The sequence below is a fragment of the Ambystoma mexicanum genome, chromosome 7p, assembly GCF_040938575.1.
Source record: "Ambystoma mexicanum isolate Mex_15411 chromosome 7p, UKY_AmexF1_1, whole genome shotgun sequence".
NCBI lineage: Eukaryota > Metazoa > Chordata > Amphibia > Caudata > Ambystomatidae > Ambystoma > Ambystoma mexicanum.
In genome coordinates, this window is record NC_090939.1 from 295,447,597 (window position 1) to 295,473,970 (window position 26,374).

A 26,374-nucleotide genomic window follows, 5' to 3' on the forward strand; every position below is an offset into this window, starting at 1 on the left:
ACATCCATCTCGGAGCTGGTTGAATTTCCACAGTGCTGCTGAAAACTGTATAGCCAGGGAGAGGAACATCAGATTGTGTGCGTTGCTTTTAAGCTGGCTTAGGGCTTTTGGAAGATCCTCCAAAAAACTCTGAAGAAGCAGGACTGACCAAGCCTTAGCCCCCTCAACAGAATGCGGGACCCCAGAAGCAAGGAAAGCCCATCTCAACAGCCAGGAACTGCAGTGTTGCTATTTGCGGTAGACCCGAGGAGCTGAAACACTGAACAGCCACTGAAAGTGAAGTTTGCTGGTTGCGAGCTTTGACCGGCCCAGTGCATTGCTCGAGTCCCCTGACGTCCTCCCTCTTGTCCCCATGACTGAGGCCCAGGAACAGAAGTCATCTGCTGCATCTTTCTCCATCTTTAAAGGTACTGTAAAACGTCTGAGAGAACTTACCTCACTGTAGAGTGTGTGTGTAACGTCCACAACTCCCAAGTCTAATCAGTTTGTGGCCCTACATTTAATTCTTCATCAGACTCCTAAGAACTTGTGCAAAGACTTCCATTTACTTGCCAGAAGTGCTTCATCCTATACAAGACTTTTGCCCATTGACATTGGCTTTGCCTATTGAACTGTATGACTCTTCTTAGATAATTTGAAAGTAGTTAACTGCTTAAGAATATTTGTGGTCTCTTGTTGTTCTAATAACCTTTGCATTTTACTTTTAAAGAGTATTCTGAATGCCAACCGTAAGGTATTAATGCCCCCGCACCCTTGTTGTTGAAGTGACCTGTGGGTGTAGGTTGTCTGTGGGCCATCCCAAAAGGGTCTTGTCTGATTCAGAAACTCAGTCTACAGAATGGAAGTGTATTTGTGTGTTACTATTCAATTGGTCCCTTCTAAAGAAGGCTTTATAACTGACTGATAAATTATTAATTGTTTATGCAAGAAACCTTGAGTGTAGGTTTATTTGAATACCTGGAAGTGTGAATCCCTGTGCAACTCCAGTACTGCTCACATTTCCCCTCTTGAGATAAGCCTGGCTGCTCAACACACTACCAAAACTGTGTAGTACAAGCTTATACCAAAGGTTGGGTTGCCTTTACCTGTAGTCATAGTTGTTTGTAGTGTTCCCAGAGGGAACTGCATTCAAACTTTGCTTAACAGCTGGGGGCAGTATGAACCAGAGACCAGTGATTGGTTGTTGGGAGAAAGACAGTTCAGAAGTGAAACGGATTTTTTTCTTTAACGAGGACTCCCAGCCTGACGACAGGGAATATCCATGTGTGAATCCATGCCAGACCCATGCTGGAGAACAGTTAAAGGTAAGTAACTTGTTCCTTATGAACATCTTTCCCCAACAGGAGTTGGGCATATTGGCTGTAATCTATGGCTGCAACAAGTACCTACCTAAGTTTTTTGTTTTTATTGCTGAGTGGATGTCCTGTTTTGTGGTCCTTTGGGCATACATTCTGTGAGTCCTTGTAGGGGGTCTGTTCCTAGCAGATGTCACTATGATGTAGTAACATGTTCTTAAATATTTAATTGACTTAGATTCAGTGTAGGTCTAAAGAGCTGCAGTTTTAAATTGATCAGATTCTTCTTTGAATGAATATACTTTTCTTTGTCTCTTTCAGACCGCGCCAACTCCAGAAGAAATGGGACATTGTGACAGTGTTTACTTATCGGAGGTTGGGGACACGCAAGTTGTTGTTTTTAAACATGGTAAGTTTAATGTAATTTCCACTTGCAAAAGTAGTGCGATTATGGGAGTGAGTGTTTCACTATAAATACAATAGTTTGTTCAATAGTTTTATATTGGATTTTGCATTGACAGTCTGAATAAAATGACATGAAGTAAAAAATTAACTTCTGTAAAAGACGCAGAACTTTAATTTTTATTACATCATCACAGAAATCCTTTATTCAATCACCACAACCACTATGGGTGAAAACCTGTCAATTGGGAAAGATTGGCTTTTTGCAGTTTTCTATGGTACCCATTCTTTTTGCTTTGTTTTTCATCCTGTCTCGACTTGAAGTAAAGCCTTCAGCTTCACTTCCCATTTGGGGAAACGGACTAGTCCTTCATACTTTCAGAATTCTTGTTTTTTTACATTGCACACAACACCTTGCAGTGGGGATACTTTTGTATCTTTAACTTTTTACATTTGTGATTGTTACTTAATTTTAGATGTGCCTTTAAGGCAAGCTGGGGACAGCAATTACGCGTTAAACCTTTTTGCTTTATTTTTTTAAATGCACGTTCATGTTCACTGCATAAGACTACTAAACGGGGGTAGTGACCTAAAATGGTTGCACCAAGAGCTTTTTGCTTGTTCTTGTTGGCTAAGATTTTCATAAATGTAATTAATCTTCCTGACCTTTGTCAACCACAGAATTATTTGTTAAACTTAGTGACTGTTTTCTTGTTCCTAGGTGAATGGGAATCTTTTTGTCCGCAACTAGTTTTTTACTTTTTATGGGTGACCTTTTTATGTCTCTCGTAGTGTGTGTATGGATTTAATAATTCCCTTTTAACTTTTGGGCTGTCCAATTTACTATGGCAGCACACAGCATCTTCTGTGCAGTGTTGCCTTTGGGTTTCCTTTTCAATTTCTCTTGATATCTTGGATGAATTACCGTTCCCAAAAGTAAAGTGGGATTTCCATCCCCTTTACATTTTATATGCGAGACAAGCAAGCCCCACCTTATGTGGAGTGCTTGGGCGATACCTGGTATCCCCTTTCTCCAGCATGGGGTCTGGCATGGATTCACATGCTCATAAATATTCTGAGTCAAGCTGGGAATCCTCGGTAAAGAAAAAATCAGTTTGTTTCTTTTCTGAACTGTCTTTCTCCTAATAACCGATCACTGGTCTCTGGGTCATACTGCCCCCAGCCAATGACTACCCTCTACCTAAGCCCCTCCTCTGGCAGCCATCTTCAGATTTTTACGGAACGTTTAAGTGTTGGGAGTCCTCGTGCAAGAGTTTTGCTCTATTTTGTGCCCAAATTCTGATTCAGTTTCATAATCCTGAAGCAAAGGTTTCATTGCTTAGTTTTTTTAAAGACCTAATAAATCATTGTGCATTTTTGTTCGTCCCTGCCTAACTAGAAATATTGGAGTGCTCTGTATGTCTCTCATTGTAGCCCTAGGCCACTCTCTCACTCCTCCTGAGTCTTATCTTGCCGCTCTGCTATGTACCTTAATAGGTATTGGCTACACGCCAGTTCCTCTTAACCGTAATAGGTTGGCCTCCCAAAATCCACCCTGAGGGTTGATTTTGGAAATCCATCTCCACATACCAATCACTAGTTGCCCCAAAGTCAGGAAGACCTACCGAAAGATCCGGACCACAGGGCTTAAGGTAATTCTCGCTGCCTTTCAGTGCATTATAAATGTGAATGTGTACATCCCCCAAAATTGTTTGTGGCCAAAGTAAATTAATCTGTATTTAATATTTTTGTGTTTAGAAAAGGAAGATGGAGCCATTTCTACAATTGTAATCCGTGGTTCTACAGATAATTTAATGGATGATATAGAAAGGGCAGTTGATGATGGAGTTAACACCTTTAAAGTCCTCACCAGGGTAAGTGAAATCTCATTTACAATATAAAAAAAAGTCAAGGACAGAGTTGATGTGAGGATTTGAGTTTTGCTTTCTTGAGGACTGTAGGAAGGAGGCAATAATGGGTAACCTCTTTGCACTGCACCTTATTTAATTTAGTGAGCGCTACTGTGCCTCTCTCCCTGCCCGTCCTTGGTCCTTTGCCTCCTCTTACCGTTACCGCCCTCTGATTAGGAGGGTTCAATCCAGGAAGCCTGGCAGTGTAACCATCGTGCTGAGGCAGGCCTTTTCGAATGGATTGTGTCCTCCCACGTATTCCTCATCTTAAGATAATTATCTCTCCAGCTTCAACTGTTTGCTTCAGAATTTTTGTTCAACGGGGGGGGGATACTGTCTCGTCAAGTCGTTGTCCCTTGTTACAGAGAATTCTCATTTCTGTGGTAATTCCCTTCAACCTGAGACCCCCATCTCTTTTTCTGGGCTTTAGGACTTGATTTTTTTGTTCTTGAGTGATCGTTTTCCTCACTCCCTCATGCATTTTGGAGTCTGACAAACTCAATAGGCATCATATTTTGTATTGTGACTCACAGCACCTTCAGTGCAGTGTCACAAAGAAGTCCTTTAAATTTCTCTTACGGTTTAAATACCTTCTTTTGGATAAACTACTGGTTCCAAGAATAGTAAAGTGAAATTGACTTTACTTACCTTTTTCTCTTTGTAGACCGAGCACACACCGGGTTTGGTCACTTCGTTTTGTCTTTGGCGGACTTCAGTGCTGAAACCTGCCTCTGGCTCCAGCGTGTCTGGAAGGGCAGAAAGCGAGGGAAGCTCCCCGAAACTCCCTGTGCTTAGTCTCCTTGGTTACAGGAATGCACCCAAAAGTGATTGGCCGGCTGGCTGTTCTTGCAGGACAGCCACCCTGCTGTGAGAGTGACAGCTAGGCTGCGAATGACTGGGAGAAACCTGCATAAAAGGCGGTCTTTTAGACAGAAGGCAGAGTCGATTACTGGATGAAGAATCCAAAGAGAAGCTTGCTGCAACCTCCTGGACCGTTGGTTTGAAGCCCTGCTGAAGCTCCAAATTTCATATCGACTAGAGAAGCCCGGAACTGACGAGTTCTCCCCTTGGGTTGGTAGGACCAATCAACCCCAAGACTAACTTGCCTGGAACCCCTCTCCCTGCTGGCTGTACTTTCTTGCTGCTGCTGGAACAGAGTGCCAGGGGTCAAACACCAGAAACGAGTGCCTTGTCTTTTAGCCGGACCCGAGCTCCAGGAAGATCCTAAGGACCCTCTCGAAGCAGGACAACCCAAGCATGAGCCACCACAAGAGTGCTAAACCCCATAAGCAAGAGGCGCCCATAAGGTGTCCGAGAAGCGCATTGGTGCTATTGACCAGTAGCTGAAACCGAGAAGTGCTGCTGATGTGAAAAGAGCCTTTTGCTGCCACCGACCTTCAAACCGCAGTGCAGGAGTCCCCAGACGTCCTCCCTCTTGTCCCCACGACTGGGGCCCAGGAACACATGATCTGCAGGACTGCAACAGGAACAGAAGCCAGCTGAAATCTCTTATAACCAGTTAGGCAAAGTTTGAATGCAGTACCCTCTGGGAACACTACAAGCAACTATGACTACAGGTGTAAGCAAACCAACCTTTGCAAGTCTGTGCTACACAGTTTTGGTAGCCTGTTGAGCAGCTAGGCTGATCTCAAGAGGGGAAATGTGAGCAGTAATGACGTTACACAGAGGTCTACAATCGCAGGTGTTCAAATAAACTTACACTCCAGGTTTCTTCGATAAATACTTATTAATTTATCTGTCAGTTATAAAACATTCAGTAGAAGGAGGCAATCATATATAAACACACAAATATACTTCAATACTGTACACTCTAAGTTTCTGAATCAGATAAGACCCTTTTGGGATGGCCCACAACCTACAACCACAGATAACTTTAGTAGCAAGGGTACTGGGGACATGAATCTTACTGTTGGCATTCAGAATAAGTTTCAAGAGGAGTTAAAAGGCAAATGTTATTAGAACATAAAAGGTTACAATTATTCTTAGACAGCGTAGATATTTTGAGTTCACCAGAAGAGTCAATTCCATTCCATAGGCTAGGCCAACGGGAAAGTCTCTGCACAAGTTCTTAGAAGTAGTTTGTAGCAAGAAGAATCGTATGTTGGGTCACAAGCTGATTAGGCCTGTGAGTTGCAAAGATTTCAAGCACTTTCACCGCGAGAGGCAAGTACTCTGTCTTGTTTTACAGTAACTTACAATGAAGAAAAAGAGGCAGCTGATGACTTTATCTCGCTGTTCCTGGGCCTCAGTCGTGGGGACAAGAGGGAGGACGTCTGGGTACTCCTGCACTGCACTTGAACAGTCAAGAGCTCGCAACTGGCAAACTTCAATTTCTCTGGCTGTAAGTAACGCACACAATCTTGTGTCAATATCCCTGGTTATACGGTTTCCTGCAGCACTCTGTGGAAAATGCAACCAGCTCCGAGATAGGTGTCCAGGTGGCTTACTGTTGAGTTGATTGGTCCCACCAACTCAAAGGGAGAAGTCGTCCTTGCAGGGGCTTCTCTGTCGAGGTGAACTTGCAATTTGGACCTGCATCAGGGCTTCACCGGGCAAACCATCGGTCCATGAGTTGCAGCAGCCATTCTCTTCAAGCTTGTCTTCAGTTCTTTTGTTCCAGTGGTTGACTCTGCCTTCCAAGCCAAGAGACTCGCCTTTTATTCAGTTCTCTCCCATTCATTCCAGCCTAGCTGTCACTCACCCAGCAGGGTGGCTGTGCTTGCCGGACAGTCCGCCAGCCAATCGCCACAGAGTGCATTTGAGTCTCCTTGGAGACTAAGCACAGCAAGTTTCGGGCACCTCCCTCACTTCCTCCCCCACTAGACACCCTGGTGCCAGAGGCGGGTCTGACTCGTGAATCCCGCCAAAGGCAAAGCAAACAAAGGGACCAAACCTGGTTTGGCATGCAGAGTAACTCTCAAGAAGGACCTTTCCACAAAGAGATGGTGAAAAAAGAAGACTGGTGCCATTTTTTACATAAATGGCACCCTTGGGTGCTTTACTGCAGCTGCGAACGCAGCCCGCATTAAATGCTCACCACAGTAGTTAAGTAAACCACTGCCACCAGCCATTCAGTGAGGAAAGGGTAACATATAAAAATATTATATGAGAAGCTAGACAAAAGGGATACTAGGTAACCCCTCCAGCACCCTATTGTAAGATGGTGTGTGCTGGGTCTAGAAAGTTACAAATGTAAGTAAAGTCAATTTCACTTTACTGTTCTGGGAAACAGTAGTTTATCCCAGCAAAAGTATTTAAGCCTTGGGATAATTGGAAGACTTCCCTGTGCCACTGCACTGAAAGTGCTGTGTGACACAATGTAAAAGATGATGCCTATGGAGTTTGTCAGGCTCTATAACCTAAGGAAACACAAAGTTCAGAAATCCCATTTAAATACATGAGAGAGTGGGGAAAAAGGTCTCACTCTCTCCAGGTTCAAAAAATCAAGCTCTCAAAATCCAGCAAAGTTGCTGGGGTGGTCTCTAAGGTAGAGGGAATTAGCACATTTCTGAGAATTCTCCCTAACAGCCATCACTGAGACCTAGTTCAAGGATAGCCCTATCACAAGCTTTGACACACTCCTCCCTGAAGGCTACAAAATCCTCTCTGCACCCAGGCCTAAGACAGATGGGGGAGTGGCGCTTATCTTTCCAGAATGGATACCTGTGTCCATCATACCCACTCAGGCCTACTCCTTCTTTGAGTGTCTAGTTTGCAGACTCTCACTTTTCCCCCAGGTCGTCTCTCGCTATTGCCACCTTCCATCGGCCACCAGGCCAGTCGCCTCTCTTCCTCACTGAATGAGCTGACCTTGCTTCCTCCTTACTCCCCTCCTCCTCTCAACGCCTCCTGATGGGTGATTTCAACATTCATCTGGACTCACCGGACTCCTCGGGTCCTTCCTTTGCGACTATCTTGCCCTTTGGCCCCACACACACACACCGCAGGCCACACCTTGGATGCTCTCATCTCTACCGATATTCCCCGTCTCTATCCTTCTCACTACCTTCCTCTCTTGGACTGGCCACTCTATTCCCTCAACACACCTGAAGCTCTCCTCTTGCAGCAATACATCTGGCACAGCCACTTGGCTTCAAAGTCACCAGGCTCATGAAAAAAGTGACAGTGGCTGCCTTTGCCGCCTCCTACTCTCCACCACCCACCACTTCGGCTGACCCCCACCCCGACACAGCCCTCTCTAACCTCAATCTTTATCTCCAACACTCTTGACATTCTTGCCCCTGTCATGAGGGTCCGACTGAAGCCTTCCAAAGAGTGAAACTCTTGGTACGACTCTGACCTGGCTCCCCTTAAATGCAAGTGTAGGACAGCTGACTGGAAATGAAGCACTCCCTTGTGCACCCTGTGCTCAAAAAACCCTCTGCTGATCCCACCACTCCGGCAAACTACCACCCTATCTCCATCACTCCTTTCTTGGGCAAACTCCTGGAGAATCTGACCATCTCTCAGCTGACCCTCCACACTAAATCTATTGGTTGCTTCCACGCCCATCAATCTGGCTTTAGAGCATCCAGAGGCACGGGAACTGCTCTTCTGAACACCTGTGAAGACCTGCTCTCAAATCTTGACATTAACACCCCCCTCTAGCCTCATTATCCTTGACCTCTCCTCTGCCTTCGACACAGTCAACCAACGACATCCTGATTGCATGTCTTAGTGGCACCCTGGGAATTGCAGCTCAGGCTCTGGCAGGGTTAACCTCCTTCCTCCCTGACCGACCATCCCAGGTGGAAATCCGACCCTGTCACTTGACTCTCTCAACCTGTGGCATTCACCAGGGATCTAATCTAGCCCCCTTGTTCTTGTTAGGCAAGATTGTATGCAGTACCATGTGGGAGACTGCACCAGCCTTGTCCTCTTGGAAATAATTAACCCAACCTTTGGGATAAGCATGTACTACTCAAGTTGGTAGAGTTGTCGAGCAGCCAGGCTCATCTCAAGAGGGGTCAATGTGTGAGCTTTAAGGTTGTAACAAGAGTTTCACAGTGACAGTTATCCAAATAAAAACGTACACTCAGTTTCTTCATTAAACAATTATTTTTTAATTTAAGTCGGTTATATACGCCTTCTTCAGAAGGGAGCAACACACATGCAACACTTAAATATACTTCGAAACGCACTTAGGTTCTCTTAATCAGATACCCATTGGGGATGGTACACGCACTTCCTACACCCTCAGGTGACTTAAATAGCTAGGACACTGTGGACATTGATTTATCACTGGTACATTTAGAGCAATACTGAGTTTGAACAAAAGGTTAGATATAGGAATAAGATATAGGAATAAAACAGAGGTTAACAAATAATTCATAAACTGGTAAGTATTTTCAAAACCCTCCAATGCAAAGTAAATTAACCCTTTCCTGGGGGAAAGATAAGGCACACAGTCGGAGGGAGAAGAGTTTCTTAGGGAGCCAAGACAGCCAATGTAAATTGAGCAAAAGTCTAGGGGAGCTGAAGATATCTGGTTGGTAAGTAAAAGTCTTGCACAAAAGTTTTCAAAGAAGTTTGTAGAAATTAAGATCACTTGAAGTGCCACAAGCTGGAAGGCTTGTGAGGGGCAAAGCTGCAAGCAACTCCGCAAGGCAAGTCTCAACTGAGAATAAGTAAGGCTACACAACAAGCGATAAATCCTCTTAGGTTTACAGTACCTTTTGGTAAGAAGAAAATCTGCTTCCAGCTGGCTTCTGTTCCTGTGTAGCTCTGCAGATTCTGTTGTTCCTGGGCCTCAGTCGTGGGGACAAGAGGGAGGACATCTGGGGACTCCTGCACCACGAATGGAAGGTCGGCGGCAGCAATGGTCAAACCTAAATTCAGCGGCACTTCGTGGTTTCAGCTCCTCGCCTCCTATAGAAAATGGCACCAACGCAGTCTCACGGATAGACTTTCTGTACATCTGGGATCCAGCACACTGTTGAGGTGGCTCAGGCTTGGTCAGCCCGGACTGAGTCCAGGGTATCGTCCTTCACTCGGTTTGGTGTTCCTCTCCCTGGCACTTCGGTTCCAGCAGCAGTGGAACTAAAGCCAGCTCAGAGAGGATGTTACCCAAAGGGAGAAGTCGTCCTTGCAGGGCTTCTCTAGTCGAGGCGAATTCAGAGCTTCAGCAGAGCAGCAGGGATTCACCGGGCAAACAAATGGCCCAGGAGTTGCAGCAGGCGTCTCTTCCAAGTTCTTCAGATTCCTGCATTCCAGTGATCGACTGCCTTCCAGGCCAAAACGCTCACCTTTTATGCAGGTTTATCCTATTCTTTCCAGCCTAGCTTTCAATCACACAGCAGGGTGGCTGTCTGCCAAGGACAGCCAGCCGGCCAATCACCTTTGGGTGCATTCCTGTAACCAAGGGGATTAAGCACAGGGAGTTTTGGGCACCTCCCTCGCTTCCTGCTCCTGCCAGACACTCTGGAGCCAGAGGCAGCCTTCACCAGTGAATCCCACCAAAGACCAAATGAACAAAGGGACCACACCTGGTTTGGCGTGCAGGGTAAATGTCCAGAAGGACCTTTACAACAAGAAATGGTGAAAAAAAAAAAGACCAGGGCCATTTTGACAAAATGGGCAACCGGGGGTGCTTTACTGGGGCTGCAATTGAAGCCCGTGGGAAAAACATGAATTGGTAGTAAACAGTAAACCACTGCCACCAGCCATTAATTGTACAAAGGGTAACATAAAATTGTTACATGAGAAACTAAACAAAGGGGGATACTAAGTAACCCCTCCAGCACCGTGTGTAAGATCGTGTGTGCTGAGTCTAGAAAGATACAAAATGTAAGTAAAGACAATTTCACTTCACTGCTCTTGGAAACAATAGTTTTACCAAGAGAAGGTATTTTAACCTTTGGGAAATCTGGAAGACATCCATGTGTCACTGTACTGACGTGGCTGTGTGAAACAATGTAAACAGGTGATGCCTATGGAATTTGTCAGACTCCAAAGTCACAAACAGTGTTCAGATTAAAGAAAATTACGAGAGTGGGTGGGTGTGGGGGGGTCTCACTCTCTTCAGGTTAGAGATTAAAAGACCTAAAGTCCAGCAAAAAGAGCTAGGGGTCTCTAAGGTAGAAGAGGATGAGCACATTTCTGATAATTCTCCCTAACATTCTTCGTCTATATGGCTGCCCTGGCATGTGTGATTGCCACTTTCACCTCTAACTTCCAGTGCTACGCTGATGACACGCAAGGATCTTTCAGGCTACCCTCAGCGGCCTCCTCTTTGCTCATACCTGACTGCCTGTCCGCTATTCCGACTTGGTGTGCTGCAAACGAACTCGGTCTAAACGCCACTAAGACTGATATTTTCCGTTGGGACCCCTGCTCCCGCTTTCCCACTCTCGCTTTGGTCAGCCTCCCTTGGCCCTGCGCATGCACCCTCCTGCGAAGCAAGAAACCTGGGTGTCCTCTTCGACTCCACACTCCTCCTCCTCCTCACATTTTCAACATCTCTTTAAAAATAAAATCTAACTACCGCATTACCTCCTCAGGGGTACTCTACTTTTTCTCATTTTCCTCCAGAGACTCACTGTCTCCAGAGCCCTGGTACTCTCTGGGCTGGACTATTGCAACAGCCGTTTCCTCAACCTCCCTTCTGCCCTGTGCCCTCTGCAACTCATCCAGAACAGAACCGCAAGACGTATCCTTGGCCTCAAGCCCAGGGACCGCATCTCTCTGGCGCTGAAATCCCTCCACTGGCTCCCCGTGGCTGCAAGGATCAAATTCAAGACCATTTGCATTTTTCAGTGCTTTCTGGGGCCTGGGACCTACCTAAATACTGTCCCTCACGAGCACTCCGCTCATCTACCTCCAACCTTCTGCGAGGGAGCTGGTTCTCCAAGCAGAGATTTGGAGGGAGATGCGTATCCTCTGCAGGTGCCTCCCTCTGGAATAGCCTCCCTGCCGCCCTGTCTTGAACCGAATTTCCTTAAATTCCGGAAACTCCTCAAGACTTTCCTCTTCCTTCTCTCCCCCTCTACCCTGCTAACCCAGTTCTGTTTTCACTCTCTCCTTCCTCTTCCTTAAAGCATGCTGCCTGGCTGTCGGGTGTACCTCGGAGTCTCACTGGTCCCCGGCACCCCTGCCAGTCCTCTTTCGCACTTTCTTCAGGGCCCTACACCTCACCCACACTCAATGCACTTGATGTACCCTAGAGTGTGGCTCTCTGCGCTTATCCAGTCTCAACTGACCGGGTGCACTTGAGCCGCCCCTCCCCCCCCCCCATGTCCCCCCTCCACACACCCCGGTGACCCTCTGTGCACTTGCTCGGTCCGTACGCACCACGCCTGGTATGTCTGTTTACCCTTGTCTTTACCCCTTAATAGCACAGTTTAAACTGCAGAATCGCCGCCCGGCCTATTTGCTTTCTCCCAAAAGGTTAAATGTATTTTTTACTCACATACTCTTCCTGTGCGGACTATTAACGCCTCCGAATTTCAAGGGCTCTGAGCGACTGTTTTTCCTCTTGTTCCCACCCTCCTTGAGCACTTTGAAACACTTGCCTGTGTATAGCCGCTATATAAATAAACCATACCGTACTTCATTGGGGGATTGTAAAGTACTCGCCTGTTTCCTTCCCTAACCTTTTCCACAAACCTCAGTATTGCATTTAAGTGTCAAGTGATAGACAATGTCCACAGTGTCCTAGAAATTGAAGTCACCTCAGGTTGTAGTAAGTGTCTGTGTGCCAGATCTACTTAACTTGAATCTGAGAGTGTATTTTGAAGTGTACTTTATTGTTGCATCTTGCCCTTTCTAAAGAAGGCTTATTTTAAAACTGACTGTTCAATAAATTATTTCACTGGACAATCTTGAGTAGAAGTGTTATTTGGATACTTGTCACTGTAAATCTGTTACAACGCTACAGCTCACAATTGCCCCTCTTGAGATTAGTCTGACTGCTCAGTCACTCTACCAACGTGTGTAGTACAGACCTACACCAATAGGTGGGTATCTATTGCCAAGTGGACAAGGCTGGTGTAGTCTCCCCAAGGGTTACTACATACAATCTTGCCTAACAATGGTGGCAGGCGTGTGAGGATTTGTGTAGAGTTGTTACATTGAGTGTTATGCTTTGCTTGTGTTCAACTAAACCTTCAAGGCTAAGCTCCATCAGAGTAAAAAGCAGTTGTAGCATGCCAAATATGGAGAACTTCAGTCAGGAAGCCCTGATAATTCTAACAGTAGATCAACTGAAAGAAATGTGTAACGTCAGGGGTTTTACTGTAAAAGGAAAGAAAAATGAGTTGATTAGAAAGGTTGGTGAATCACCAGAGTTTGGGTAGTAGGCCCACACCTACTAACCCAGGAAATGTGCAAAAAGATGATTAGGATGACTGTGTATGGTCTGGGGAAGTAGTCTCCGGATGGGGATCTGTCTCTGCCACAACCTGCCTTGTCTCAGCCTGTTTCCATTGGGACCCCACCATGTCGAACATTGAGCCCAGAATGTTTCTCTTGAGACCCAAGAGAATGGAGTTGGAACACAAAAGAATTGAAGCTCAAAGAGAAGCCATACATCAGCATATCGGACTCGGGGAGATGGAAATGCAGCATAAAAAGGATATGAAAAGATTGTCTCTTGAAGCTGCTTCCATCCCAGAGTCCTCTAGCTCCTCCAGTCCAAAGAGGCCTTGCCTGCCCAAAGAAGCTGAGTATGTATGATTTGAAACTTGATTTCTGATGTTTGTTAATCTGCTTAGACTCACATGCTGTGCATAGGTCCGACATCCAGTGGTCACTGCGGAGTATTGCATTTTGTTTTTCGTAGTCGAAAAAGGGGACGTCGACAAGGCGTGTCTGAAACACTATCCCTATAGTGACGTGCATTGTACCCACAATCCCTCACGCGTCGAGGTCCCTCCATTGTTTTTTTCCGCCCAGCTTCTGGTCGCCTTCACGCGGAGCTCCTCGAGAGACATTGCAACCCTCGACCTTTGGTCGTTTTTTTTATCAAAATATTAATAAACCCTCCCTCGACGCAGTTGTAGCTGTTCTCCGCCGAGCGAAAATCTTCGACGGAGGGTCGAGCGGAGGAAATCCTTCGGCGCTGCCGAACACGTGGCCTGGCCTCGCAGGCCATATACAGTAGGGAGAGTGGGGTCGTGGGACATCTCTGGGTCTTTCTGAGAATGCCTTTCCCCTTCCTTTCCCTTGGGGTGCTTATCGTGATTTATTGCCTCGGCTATGGAGAGGACACCCTTTAGGTTTTGCCCGCTTTGCAAGGGCACATTTACTTGGAAGGACAAGCATTCACGGTGTAACCGCTGCTTGCCCCTCGATCACAAGGAGGAAGGTTGCGCGGCTTGTCGGCTTCTTAAGCCTAAAACTCTAAAAGACCGTAGGGTTAAAAGGTGGGCGGCCTACGCGATGTCTAAGGCCGAAGGTTCACCCGCCGCTGCTACCACCGACAGTGACGAGGAACGCGATAACACGACCTCCGCTACGGAAGTCGAAACCCCCTCTAAAGAGCGCTTGCGCGCTTCGTCGTCTGTCCCCGGCCCCGACGGGCTCGGCTCACGCCCTGCTTATGGGGATGAACACCCCGGCGACACTGACGCACACAAAGACACACATAAGCACACAACCCACGGCTCTTCTTCGTCTAAGACGAAAAGAGCTTCGGCGCCCAAGGAGACGCAGGTTCCACCGGCGGACTCCTCGGACCGTTCGGGTTCGAAGCCCCTCTCGCAGCCGCGACCAGCGACTGGGCTTTCGGCGAATAAGGGCGCCGCCCCCAAACCATCGGCCGGCGCGCATCAACAGAAGGCGCAGACCGCCGTAGAGCGTTCGACACCCATAGCGTCGAAAACACAAGCTTCCGCCGACAAACGAGTCGCCGACAAACGAGTCGCCGATAGCTTGGCAAGGATCGCTGTAGCCGACGTCCAGAAGCGTACGCCGAAGAACACGTGGAGCGCTACGCATAAATCCAAAGACACGCCGAAAAAGCCCGAAGAAAGGCAGGGACTACCCCCTTCAATCGGGGGGGGGGGGGTCACCCGGCACACCTGAAGGTTTTTCGGAGGGCGACTGGACACTTTCCTCGACGCTTTGGGAGAGGTCGAGCCATTTCCAGCTAAATGACTCTATTTTTCCCCCGCCAGACCGCTCTGGGGTACCCCATGAAACCATGGAAAGACTCCACCTCTGTATGGAGAGGATGGAAAAGTTTGAGTACCCAGACCTCTCAAACTCACAAGAGGACTAGAGAAGGGTCTCAGGAGGACCCCAGGGCCAAAAATCCGAGGCTAGTCGATCCCCAGCAGGACACAGCCTCAGACTTCCATAAGGTATACGACCTCACTGGGGAGGAACAATACTTGGAGGAAGAAGATGATTTCATGGACAATGAAGAAGGAGAGTACCAGGAGGAATGTCTGGAAGACAGTCCAGACATTATAGAAGAAGGCTTCGGAGAAAACCCAGAAGAAGGACCTTCGCACCCCTGGCAATCCACATCAGTATATTCCGACACTGATGTCCTAAACCTAACTCCTCCGGACATTTCTCCGGTTAGGAACACGTCTCCAATCGACGATCAGCCCACTTTCAATGCACTGTTGCGCAGAGCTGCAGCGCATTTCGAACTGGGCACTGGGAGCTCTCTCCAGAATTGGACTTTGTAGAAAGAGTTATTAAAGAGAAACCCCCGGTCAGCCAGACCATTCCCCTCCTCGCTTCAGTGAAGAGAAGAATTATCCCTTCGCTGTCCACTCCCGCATTGATCAGAGGGGTCAATCCGAGAATTGAAAAACTTTTCACTCCTTCACCCTCAGACCCGCTCTACATTAGGGGACATTCCATACCAGATTCCCTAGTCGTATCTAATACTAGAAAGAGGGCAGGGGTACCACTTTCCACCAGTGAGGCACCCCCTGACAAGGAGGGCAAGAGGCTATATGCCCTTGCAAAGAGAGTAACTTCCTCGGCTGCCTTCTCCGCAAGAATTGCGAACAACAATTCCTTGCTTGCTAGCTACGCAGACGCGCAGTGGTCCAAACTGCGCAAGGACGCCGAGGAAGCACCAGAGCCTTTACGTACACGCCTACTTTCAACTATTGGCGAAGGAACCCAGGTGAACCAGAGCATTGTAAAAAACTCTCTGGATGCGGCAGAAACAGCGGGACGTTCCCTGGTGCAGGGAATACTCCTAAAACGCCATGGATGGCTGCGCAACTCAGGCTTTAAACCGGAGACACAGGCGTCCTTGATAAATAAACCTGTCGAAGACTCTAACCTCTTCGGAAAAGCGGTGGATGAAGCTCTAGAGATGGCTAAAAAAGAGTTCGATACTATCAAGACTCTTGACCAGATCTCTAGGCCCACTACCAGACGCGGCTATGGCAACAAACGCTTTTTTCGTGGCCAACGCCAGCAACAACAACAAAGTCAACATCAACAATACCCTGCCACCAATTACCAGACCAATAGTGGGCAGTACAGCCAAAGAGGCCAACGCCGGGGTAAGGGGAGAGGTCGGGGATCCACCCCCAGAGGCTCCCAAGCCCCCAACAACTCCAAGTGACGCGAAGATTCGCGTCCCCTCCCATGCAACACCGGTCGGGGGCCGGATAACATCCTTTCTTCCTGCATGGGAGGAGATAACGTCAGACCGTTGGGTACTTTCCACCGTAGCCCACGGATACTGTATCGAATTCAACAGTTCCCCATCCTACAGACCCCCGAGGGGACGTCGCATGACACCGGAACATCTTGCCATCCTTCTCCAAGAAGTACAACTACTGCTGGAAAAAGGAGCCATAGAGGTCGTGCCTCTATCTCAGGTAACGGAAGGTATTTATTCAGTGTACTTCCTTGTACCCAAAAAGGATCTAACCATGCGCCCTGTATTAGATCTGCGCCCAGCGAACAAGTTTATCAAACCCCAAAAGTTTCGTATGGTAACCTTACAGGAAGTGATCCCACTGCTTTCTCAGGGAGATTACATGACAACATTGGACATGAAAGAGCACTTAGCTGACTAAAGAGATTGATCCCAAGACGTTAGAAAAGACTGTTGACTTGGGGGTAGCCAACAGGATCACTCAACAAGGATTCTGGGGCCTCTCAAAAGAAGGATGAGGGGAAGCAGCCCATGAGAGGGAGAATAGAATGCTAATGCCAACCATCCAAAAGAAGGCCACAAACAAAATAAGGGTTAATTCCAAGGGAAACCGAAGTCTAGTGAACCCTCAGGTGCTGAACCAGAGGGAGGTCAGCAGAAAACCCCATTCCAGAGAGAATTTGGTAAATGCTATGCATGTGGGTCAACTGACCATGTGGAAGTTGTAAAGGTAAACTTTCAGGGGTCCACACTGCCTCCTTAGCCTTCATGCCGGAGGGAGAAGATCAGATGGCAAGTGGTAACTTTTAATTATTGGCTGAAGACCCCATTGGAGTCACAGCCAGTCTCTTTAGTGTGCCTGGGTCTGTGGGAACAGAATGTGGATGTTCTAATTCTATTCCAGATAGCACAAAAGAATATTACAAAGACAGTGTACTTGTGAATGGTGACGAGACTCCTGCCATTGGAGACAATGGGGCAAACATTACAGTGGTTGATAAAAGTTGCTTCAAACCTGAGGATGTGGCTAAGGCACACAAAGGTCCCACTAAACGTGAGGCCCAACCCAAATGGTTCAAATACTGCCAGCTCTCATCCAGTGCAATAATGTAACGCTCACCTGATTCCCACAGAAGCGCCGACCAGTTCTGGACTGCTATGACCTCTTCTAAGGTGATGCGCAGGACTCGGAAGACGGACTGGACCGGACCCTTAAACCTTGCCTGTCTGGTCCGTAGAAGAATCCTTCTGTAGATGGAAAAGGGGATTAACTGTCTGCTGGATAATGTGTCGGATTCCCCCCTTCCCCCTCTCACACTCCTCGAACCCCCTCCGCGATTCCCCGTAGAGTCTCACCTTAGAGTCTGAAAGGACGAGCTCTCCATCCTGCTTCCGATGCAGGGGCGCGTTGATTTCCAGTTACTTCACTGGGTCTCGGGTTTGGTGAGTATTCAACTCTGCTTGACTTTTCCGATATGAGGCCGTAAGTATTCAGTTGCAAAAGTTCAAGCCTTAATTGTCCGTTGTCCTTTTCTCTATTTCAGATGCAGGATGAAGAATCCGCGTAGAGGAATGGATTCGCCGAAGGTAAACTCTGGTGAGTCTTTTTGATGGATGGTTCCCTTAGTGATCTTGCTTTCACCCACTAATGCGTGTGTCTTTTTCCCCTTAGGGGCCCGGGTACGGAAGTGCCAAAGAAGCGGCGCCGACCCGAGGTGAGGAAAGATTGTCCCAACAATAATCAGGTAAGTCTTAAGGTGGAAGAATCAGGCATTCCTCTATCTGTTCCTTCGCGCACCTTTTTGTCTTTCTCCTTAGGCGCTGAAAGGCGACGGATGGTGCCAATGGTCGCTGAAGAGCCCAAGGTCGCCTCATGAAGGTGAGTGGAACGCGGCGCTGCAGCGAGCGATGCGATGCGCTTCTAAAAATGTCTTTTCTCAGGATCGTCGGAGTGATGGTTCCGGACTCCGGATGGAGGTAGGTAAAGTTCAATTATTCACCTTTCTCTCCTTTCCTTTTCAGGTGTTCCAGGTTGCAGGCGGGCGTGGCTGGAGCCAGGATGCAGGAGCAGACGCGGTGAGCGTCCAGCTGCTAGATGCAGAGCAACGCGAAGCATGAGCTGCTGTCTGGGCGTGGTTTAAATAGCCCCCAAAGTAGTTCCAGGTAAGTATTCTTCCTCAGCCACGCCCGAGTGGTAAAATAGTCCCATAGGTAAAATAGTCCCTTTCAGACCTCAAGGAGGTCTGGATGCAGCAGCATGGTCTGCATCAGGTAAGTCCATCCAAGCACTCCCATAATGAGCCTGGCGCCTATGGTGCCAGGACTGATGCCTTCTATGAGCCTGGGGCCAAAGGCGCCAGGACAATGTCCAAAGAGCCCCTATAAGGGGTTGCTGGGTCCCTCCCTGGGGACATGTCTGCTTTCGGGGACGCTGGGCCTGAACTGGCTTCCCGGGAGTAGGCATCATGACAAATAATATGACTGCCGGAATACCTGTCGGTGTGCAAAATGAGGTGCCTGCTGGGGAATTACTTAATAACTTGTGGCGTAGTATCGAGCACCCCCAGGCCTCCCAGAAAAAGGAAGCAGGAGCAAATCAGATTGGCCAGAGGCAACTTTGGGTGACTCTCAATGAGCGGTTACAGAGATCCCTGTAACCCACAGTCTACAGGAAGGACACCCTTCTAATTCCAGGCCATAGGAGACCAAGGGGAAGCCCAAGGTCTCAGAAAGAAAGAAACCTTTCAAGGGACAAGGGCATCCCTGTTACCCCAGTGACCCCTCCACCAGCTGAGGCTGAGTGGGAGGACCAACCAAAAAGTGGTGAAACTGAGCTAGAAGAAGCCCTTACCTATGTTGTAGAGCTGGATCCTAAAGACCGTTGTGAACTGCACACTTTGACCTCTGCTGAAGTATGCCCTAGAGGGGTCCACCTTCTGCAAGTAAAGAGTGTCCTACTCTTGAAGGACTTCGCCAACAGGCAGCTTCCCAGCCAGTAGGGCAAGAACCTGGGAAGCATAGGCCTTACTGGGAGGATGGCCTTCTCTACATGAACCTACAGAGTCTACCCCAGGAGACTACAGAAGACTTGTAGTGCCCCAGGAGGTGAGACACCAGTTATTAGTTAGCCCATGAGATTCCTCTGGGTGGTCTATTTTTGGTTTTCAAGTAGACCAAAGAGAATTTCTCTGTTTCTACTGGCCCGGGATGGGGGCTGATGTAGACAAATTCTGTAAGAGCTTTCACACTTGTCAGACTTTTGGCAAGAGCAGAGCCAAGAAAGTGGCACACTTAGTGCCCCTCTCAGTGGTGGGAGTTCCTTTTGAGAAGGTGAGGATTGACAGTTGGTCCCTTTAAAACCTCCCACATCTTCAGGCAACAGATTATTAAATTGGTTGTGGTACACCATCCTACTAGGTTTACTGAAGCCATTCCTATGAGGACTGCTATGTGGCTAAGGCCCTCCAGGGTTGGTTTCCCTAAGGAGGGGGTCAAATTGTATGTCCCGCTACATGTAGAATACGTGGAAAAGCTGTTGTGACCTGAAAGTTCTCAACAGCCTACCATCTCCAAACCAATTGGTTGGTGGAGAGGTTTAACAGAACTATGAAGAGCATGATGGGTGCTTTAGAGGAACCCCGTAGAAGAAAGTGGGACCTTTTACTGCCATGCCTTCTCTTCTCTTATAGAGAAGTCCCTCAAGCAAGAGATGGGTTCAGCCCCTTTGAGCTGTTCTATGGTCATCTGGTTAGAGGCCGTTTGGCATTAATCAAGGAAGGGTTGGAGAGTGCTCCTTCCCTCCAGCCAGTGAGAGTCACTGTGCTAGGTTTCCAGAGGAGAATGGCCCTAATGATGACAGAAGCTTCTGATAACTTAAAAACAGGTCAGGCTCTGGTCAAACATTGGCATGATCAGAAGGCCAACATGGTGGAGTTTACTCCAGACCAGCTTGTGTTAGTTATGGTACCTACATGGCAGAGGGCCTTACAGGACCCTGAAGGTTGTGGGCAAACTGGGAGAGGTCAGTTATTTAGTGGACTTTGACAAGTTTCCAGACCAGAACTAGGAGCTTTGCTTCTATCCTCAGATCAAGGGGATGAGTCACCCAGATTTCCTCAGTGGACAACCTTCAGATGAGAAAATTGAAGGGGTAAAACTCTCTTCAGATCTGACTTTGCAACAACACGAGGAGTGCAAAGCTGTTAAATCAGTTTGCCTCCCTGTTTTCACTAAGACCAGGCTTGACCCCCTTGGGACCAGCATGGTATTCTCACTGGTGATAGGCTCCCTGTGAAAAGCAGTGGTTACAGAATGTCAGACCATGTAAGATCCCACATAAAGAAAGAGGTCAAGAAGATGCTTGATCTTGAGGTACTAGAGCCATTTACAAATCCATGGGCTGGTCCAGTTGTACTAGTGGCAAAGGCAGGAACCAAAGAGTTGAGATGTGTGGACTATAGAGCTCTTAATACAGTCTCCACGAATGAAGCCCGTCTTTTACCCAGGACAGATGAGCTGGTGGACAAACTTGGTTCAGCCAAGTTCCTCAATACATTTGACCTGACCTCAGGCTATTGGCAATTAGCTCTGACAGACCATGCCAAGGAGCAAACTGCATTTTCTACCCCAGGAGGCATTACCAGTTTAAGGTTATGCCTTTTGAACTCAAAAATGCACCTGCTACATTCCAGAGGATGTTGAATCAATTTCTGAATTGGATGGAGGACTTTTGCATGGTATACTTGGATGGCATTGCAGTGTTCAGCCCCACTTGGGGAGAACATGTTGACCACCTTGGATATGTTTGGCAGGCTCTTGAACTGCCCCATCTGACCATAATGACTAGTAAATGTCAAATTGGTCAGAGCAAAGTGGTCTACCTTGGACATGAGGTAGGAGGAGGTGAAATAAGGCCATTGCCTAGCAAAGTACAATCTTCGAAAGACTGGGCCACCCCTACTAATCAAATCCATGTGATAGCCTTCCTAAGTGTCACTGGGTACTATAGGAACTACATTGAGAACTATGGGAACATAGCTCCTCCCTAAAATGTGACCTCCTCACCCAAATTCCCCAAGAAGGTCAGGTGGAATGAGGAGTGCACTAGGGCTTTTAAAGGACTTAAGAAAGCCCTTTGCCAAGCCCCAGTCGCGATAGCTCCCGACTACAACCAATCCTTCATTGTACAGACCGATGCTTCTAATACATGGATGGGTGTAGTTTTGAGTCCACTGGATGAGAAAAGCAGAGAACACCCTATCTGCTTCATCAGTAGGTAACTGAAGGACTGTGATTGAACATGAGTGTTTTGCCATTGTGTGGTCTCTGAAGATGTTTAGACCATACTTGGATCTACCTTTGTAATTCAGACAGACCACTAAACCCTTGAGATGGTTAATGCAGATGAAGGGGCAGAATCCTAAATTGTTAAGGTGGTCAATTGGCCTCCAAGGGTTTGATTTCACCATAGAACACCTCTCAGGGTGTAATCCCCAAAATGATGGTCTCTCCAGAATGTATGACCGACTGGAGTAAGGAGATTCATCCAGGAGTGGATTAAATCCTCCTGTCACTTAGTCTGGGGGGGACGAGTGTTTCTCATTTCTGTGCTAATTCCCTTCAATTCTAGAAACCCCCAGATCCTTTGCTGGACTTTAGGTCTTTTTGATTTTCTATCCTGGAGTGAGACCTTTTTTCTCCCTCATGTATTTTTGATCTGATTTGGACTTTCTATGATTTTGGAGCCTGACAAACTCCATAGGTATCACTTTTTATATTGTAAAACATAACACGCTTGCCTCAGTACCGTATCACAGGGAAGCCCTTTGGATTTCTCTTGAGGTTTAAATACCTTCTCTTGGATAAACTGTTTCCAAGAGTAGTAAAGTGAAATTGACTTTACTTACCTTTTTTCTCTTTATAGACCCAGCACATGTTGAGTGCTGGGGGGTTACTTAGTAGCCCCTTTGTCTACATAGTCATGTAACATTTTTATGTTACCCTCACAACCTTTAATGGCTGGTGGCAGTGGTTTAATTGTCCTACCATTTTGCGTTTTTTACTGCAGACTGAATCCTCAGCTGCAGTATTGCAACCATGGGTGCCGATTTTGTTAAAATGGCCCAGTCTTTTTTCGCCATTTCTTGCTTGAGGTCTCTTGGGTTTTATTCTGCACGCCAAACCAGGTTTGGTCCCTTTTGTTCGTGTTGTCTTCGGCAGGCTTCAGTGCTGAAACCCGCCTCTGGTTCCATTGTGTCTGGAAAAGCAGGAAGCGAGGGAGGTGCCCGAAACTTCGTGTGCTTAGTCTCTTTGGTTACATGAATGCACCCAAAGGTGATTGGCTGGCCTGTGACAGCTAGGCTGTGAATGAATGGGAGAAACATGCATAAAAAGCGATGTCTCTTGGTCAGAAGGCATAGTCGACCACTGGACGAAGAATCTAAAGAAAAACTGGAAGAGCAGCTTGCTGCACCCTCCTGGACCGTTGGTTTGCATGGTGAAGCCCTGCTGCAGTGCTGAAGCTCCACATTTCGTATCGACAAGAGAAGTCCGGAACGGACTACTAATTCCCTTGGGTTGGTGTCATGATTACTAACCTCAGGCTCACATATAAACCTTCCCCCCCCCCCCCCCCTTTAGCTCTGGTAAGTGGAGGCAGGTGGGGAAGTCGGGTAGGGGCCAAGTGGGTAAAGGCCTGGCATTCAAAACAATCACATCAGTTACTCAGAACTGACACACCCATCACACAGGAAGTTGAACACTTGTTACCTGGTTTTACATCACTTCCTGCCACTCCAATATGGACATTGTGGAACATCCTGGCAGCCTGGAAGCTACAGTGCATTCTAGTGTTTGGGCGTGGCTGCTTTTAAAAGCCACGCCCAGAGCAGCCCGTGCTTCCTGTAAGCTTGAGCGCACACGCTTACCGCCACATGGTCTTCAGTTTCCCGATCCGTCTTCTTCCCGCGGCCGGAGTCGGCGCTCGCATCATCGGGTCTAGTCCTGCAATGAGAAGAGAGAGAAAGCAGTTAGTTGACAGTAAGTTTCACGCGCCTGCAAATCTCAGCGCAGCGCGCTTTAAAGCAGAACTGTAAAACTTACCTTGCGCACCGCTTGGAGCAGGAACCAGCTTTCCATCATTTCTCACGCACCTTTCACCCGACTCTGATACCCTGCAAGGAAAGAGGAAAGCAATTAGAACTCATCCGCCATCTCCGCTCACCGCTATTGCTGCAGTCCAGTGCTGTAAACTGGCACGCAAATCAGCAAGCGCTACAGCAGATCAGAAATACTATTTCTGATGTTTGTTAATCTGCTTAGAATCACATGCTGTGCATAGGTCCGACATCCAGTGGTCACTGCGGAGTATTGCATTTTGTTTTTCGTAGTCGAAAAGGGGACGTCGACAAGGCGTGTCTGTAACACTATCCCTATAGTGACGTGTGTTGTACTCACAATCCCTCACGCGTCGAGGTCCCTCAGATTGTTTTTTTCCGCCCAGCTTATGGTCGCCTTACGCGGAGCTCCTAGAGAGACATTGCTAAACAATTACTACGGACCTCGGTCCTTAATATATACTTATTGTTAAAGATCCCTCCCCTCGACGATAGCTGTGAAGCTGTTTCTCCGCTGAGCAAGTTTTCGACAGAGGAGAAGAGACGGTGGAGATCCTTCGGCGCTGCCGAACACGTGGCCAGGCCTCGCCGGCCAACATACAGTAGGGAGAGTGGGGGTTTCGAACTTTTACCTTCTCGTCGAGAATGTCTTTCTCCCCTATCTTTCCCTTGGGGTTGTTATCACCAGTTTTTATTGCCTCAGCTATGGAGAGGACACCTTTTAAGTTTTGCCCACGCTGTAGGGGCAAATACACTTGGAAGGATAAACACAAGCTCTGTAATCGTTGCTTGCCCCTCGATCATAAAGAGGACAGCTGTGCGGCCTGTAAGCTCTTGAAACCAAGAACTCTTAAAGAACGGAAAGTTAAGAGGTGGGCGGACTTTGCTATGTCGAAGTCAATTTCCTCACCCGCCGCCGCTGTTATAGAAAGTGATGAGGAGGGTGATAACTCGACGTCCGTTACGGAAGTCATTAACCCCCAGAAGGAGCGCTCGCGCTCCTCGACGTCCGTCCCCGACGGGCTCGGCTCACGCCCTGCTTATGGGGATGAACACCCCGGCGACAAGGACGCACACAGACCCCATAGGCCTAAGCACACAACCCACGGCTCTTCTTCGTCCAGGACGAAGGATCCACCAGCGCCGAAGGGGACGCAGGGCACTCCGGCGTCGACCTCAGACCGCAAGGGTCTCAAGCCCCAGCCGCGACCAGCGATTGGGCTTTCATCTAATACGGGCGCTACCTCAAAAACATCCGACGTAACGCTCCATAGAGCGGTCGTCGAAAAACAACGCGCAACGCAGGCAACGCCGACTCCAGAACCCTCGACTGACGAACTCGTCGTCGTCGAGAGTCTGGCGAGAATTGTTTCCGAGGACAAACGTAAGCGGACGACGAAACAGACGTCGAATACCGCACCCAAGGAAATAGAAATGCCGAAAAAGCACAAGAGTAGCCAGGAACTCCCCCATCCATCTAAAGGCACTTCTGAACTACCGGAGGGCTTTTCTGAGGGCGACGGAAACCTTTCGTCGACGTTGTGGGAGCGTTCGAAGCGTTTTGAAGGTGAAAACACTGATTTCCCCCCTCTAGACTATTCAGGGGTTCCCCATGAGACCCTGGAAAGACTCCATTCTTGTATGGAAAAGATGGAGAGGTTTTTGGGTAGCCAAAACCCACCCACACCCAAAAGACCAAGAGAATGGACCCAGGATGACCCTAGGGTCAAGATTCCTAGGCTGTTTCCCCCTTCTACAGATGCATATGACCTCACTGAAGAGGAGCAATACCTCCAGGAAGATGAGTGTTTAGGTGGAGAGGAAGAACTTGAGGAGGAGAGGTTTGAGGAAGACCCTTACACTAGCGCAGGAGCTTTTGAAGATACAGCTACCTCACAGCCCTGGCACTCCCCATCAGTGCAGCCTTGGCAATCCCCATCAGTGCACTCAGACCCTGATGTCTTTCATCCTTCTCCTCCCAAGGACTCACCTATTGGGAACACCTCCCCCATAGATGACCAGCCTTCACTTAATGCACTATTGCGCAAGGCAGCAGCGCATTTTGAAATAGACACAGGGGAGACTCTTCCGGACATAGACTTTGTAGAAAGAGTTATTAAAGAAAAAGCCCCGGTCAGCCAGTCCATTCCGCTCCTGGCTTCTATAAAGAGAAGACCTTTCCAATCCGGCCTTAGTCAGAGGGGTCAACCCTCGGATAGAAAAGCTCTTCAGCCCTTCGTCTTCTGACCCTTTGTACATCAGGGGACATTCTATTCCGGACACTCTGGTAGTGACTAACACAAGAAAGAGAGCGGGGGTACCACTATCTACTAGTGAGGCACCACCTGACAAAGAGGGCAAGAAGCTCTATGCACTTGGAAAGAGAATCACGACCTCCGTGCCTTCTCAACCAGGATCGCGAATAACAATTCCCTACTAGCTAGCTACGCAGATGCACAGTGGAGCAAGCTGCGCAGCGAAGCAGAAGACGCACCAGAACCCCTGCGTTCACGCCTGTTGGCTACTATATCAGAGGGAACTCTTGTAAGCCAGGGCATCGTAAAGAACTCCTTAGATGCCGCAGAGACAGCTGGCCGCTCCCTGGTTCAGGGAATTCTTCTCAAACGCCATGTCTGGCTGCGCAATTCGGGATTTAAGTCAGAAACTCAGGCTTCCCTAATAAATAAGCCCATAGAGCAAACACATCTGTTTGGGAAAGCAGTTGATGAGGCCCTAGAACATGCGAAGAAGGAGTTTGATACCATCAAGACTCTTGACCAAATTTCTAGGCCACCTAACGGACGCAGCTATGGCAATAGACGCTCCTTTCGTGGCCAACGCCAGCAGCAAAGCCAACAATTATTTTACTCTGCTACCAACTGGCCCTCTAACCAAAGCACTCAGTTCAGTCAAAGAGGCCAACGTCGTGGCAAGGGAAGAGGGCGCAGCTCCAGTCCAAAAGGCCCCACGCCCAATACCAACAAATGACCCAAAGATTCGGGTCCCCTCCCATGCATCACCGGTCGGGGGCCGGCTAACATCGTTCCTTTCAGCATG

At 48.0% G+C, this 26,374-nt stretch overlaps 1 protein-coding gene across 2 annotated transcripts in view; it reads left to right on the forward strand.

Moving 5' to 3' along the window:
- CCT8 (chaperonin containing TCP1 subunit 8) overlaps positions 1–26,374 on the forward strand; it is a 403,324-nt gene that overhangs the window by 228,450 nt on the left and 148,500 nt on the right. For both annotated transcript variants that reach the window (XM_069636365.1, XM_069636366.1), the window contains exons 10-11: positions 1,617–1,704; positions 3,456–3,571. In XM_069636365.1, coding sequence (XP_069492466.1) covers positions 1,617–1,704; positions 3,456–3,571 — 204 coding nt within the window. The remainder of the gene's footprint in view (positions 1–1,616; positions 1,705–3,455; positions 3,572–26,374) is intronic.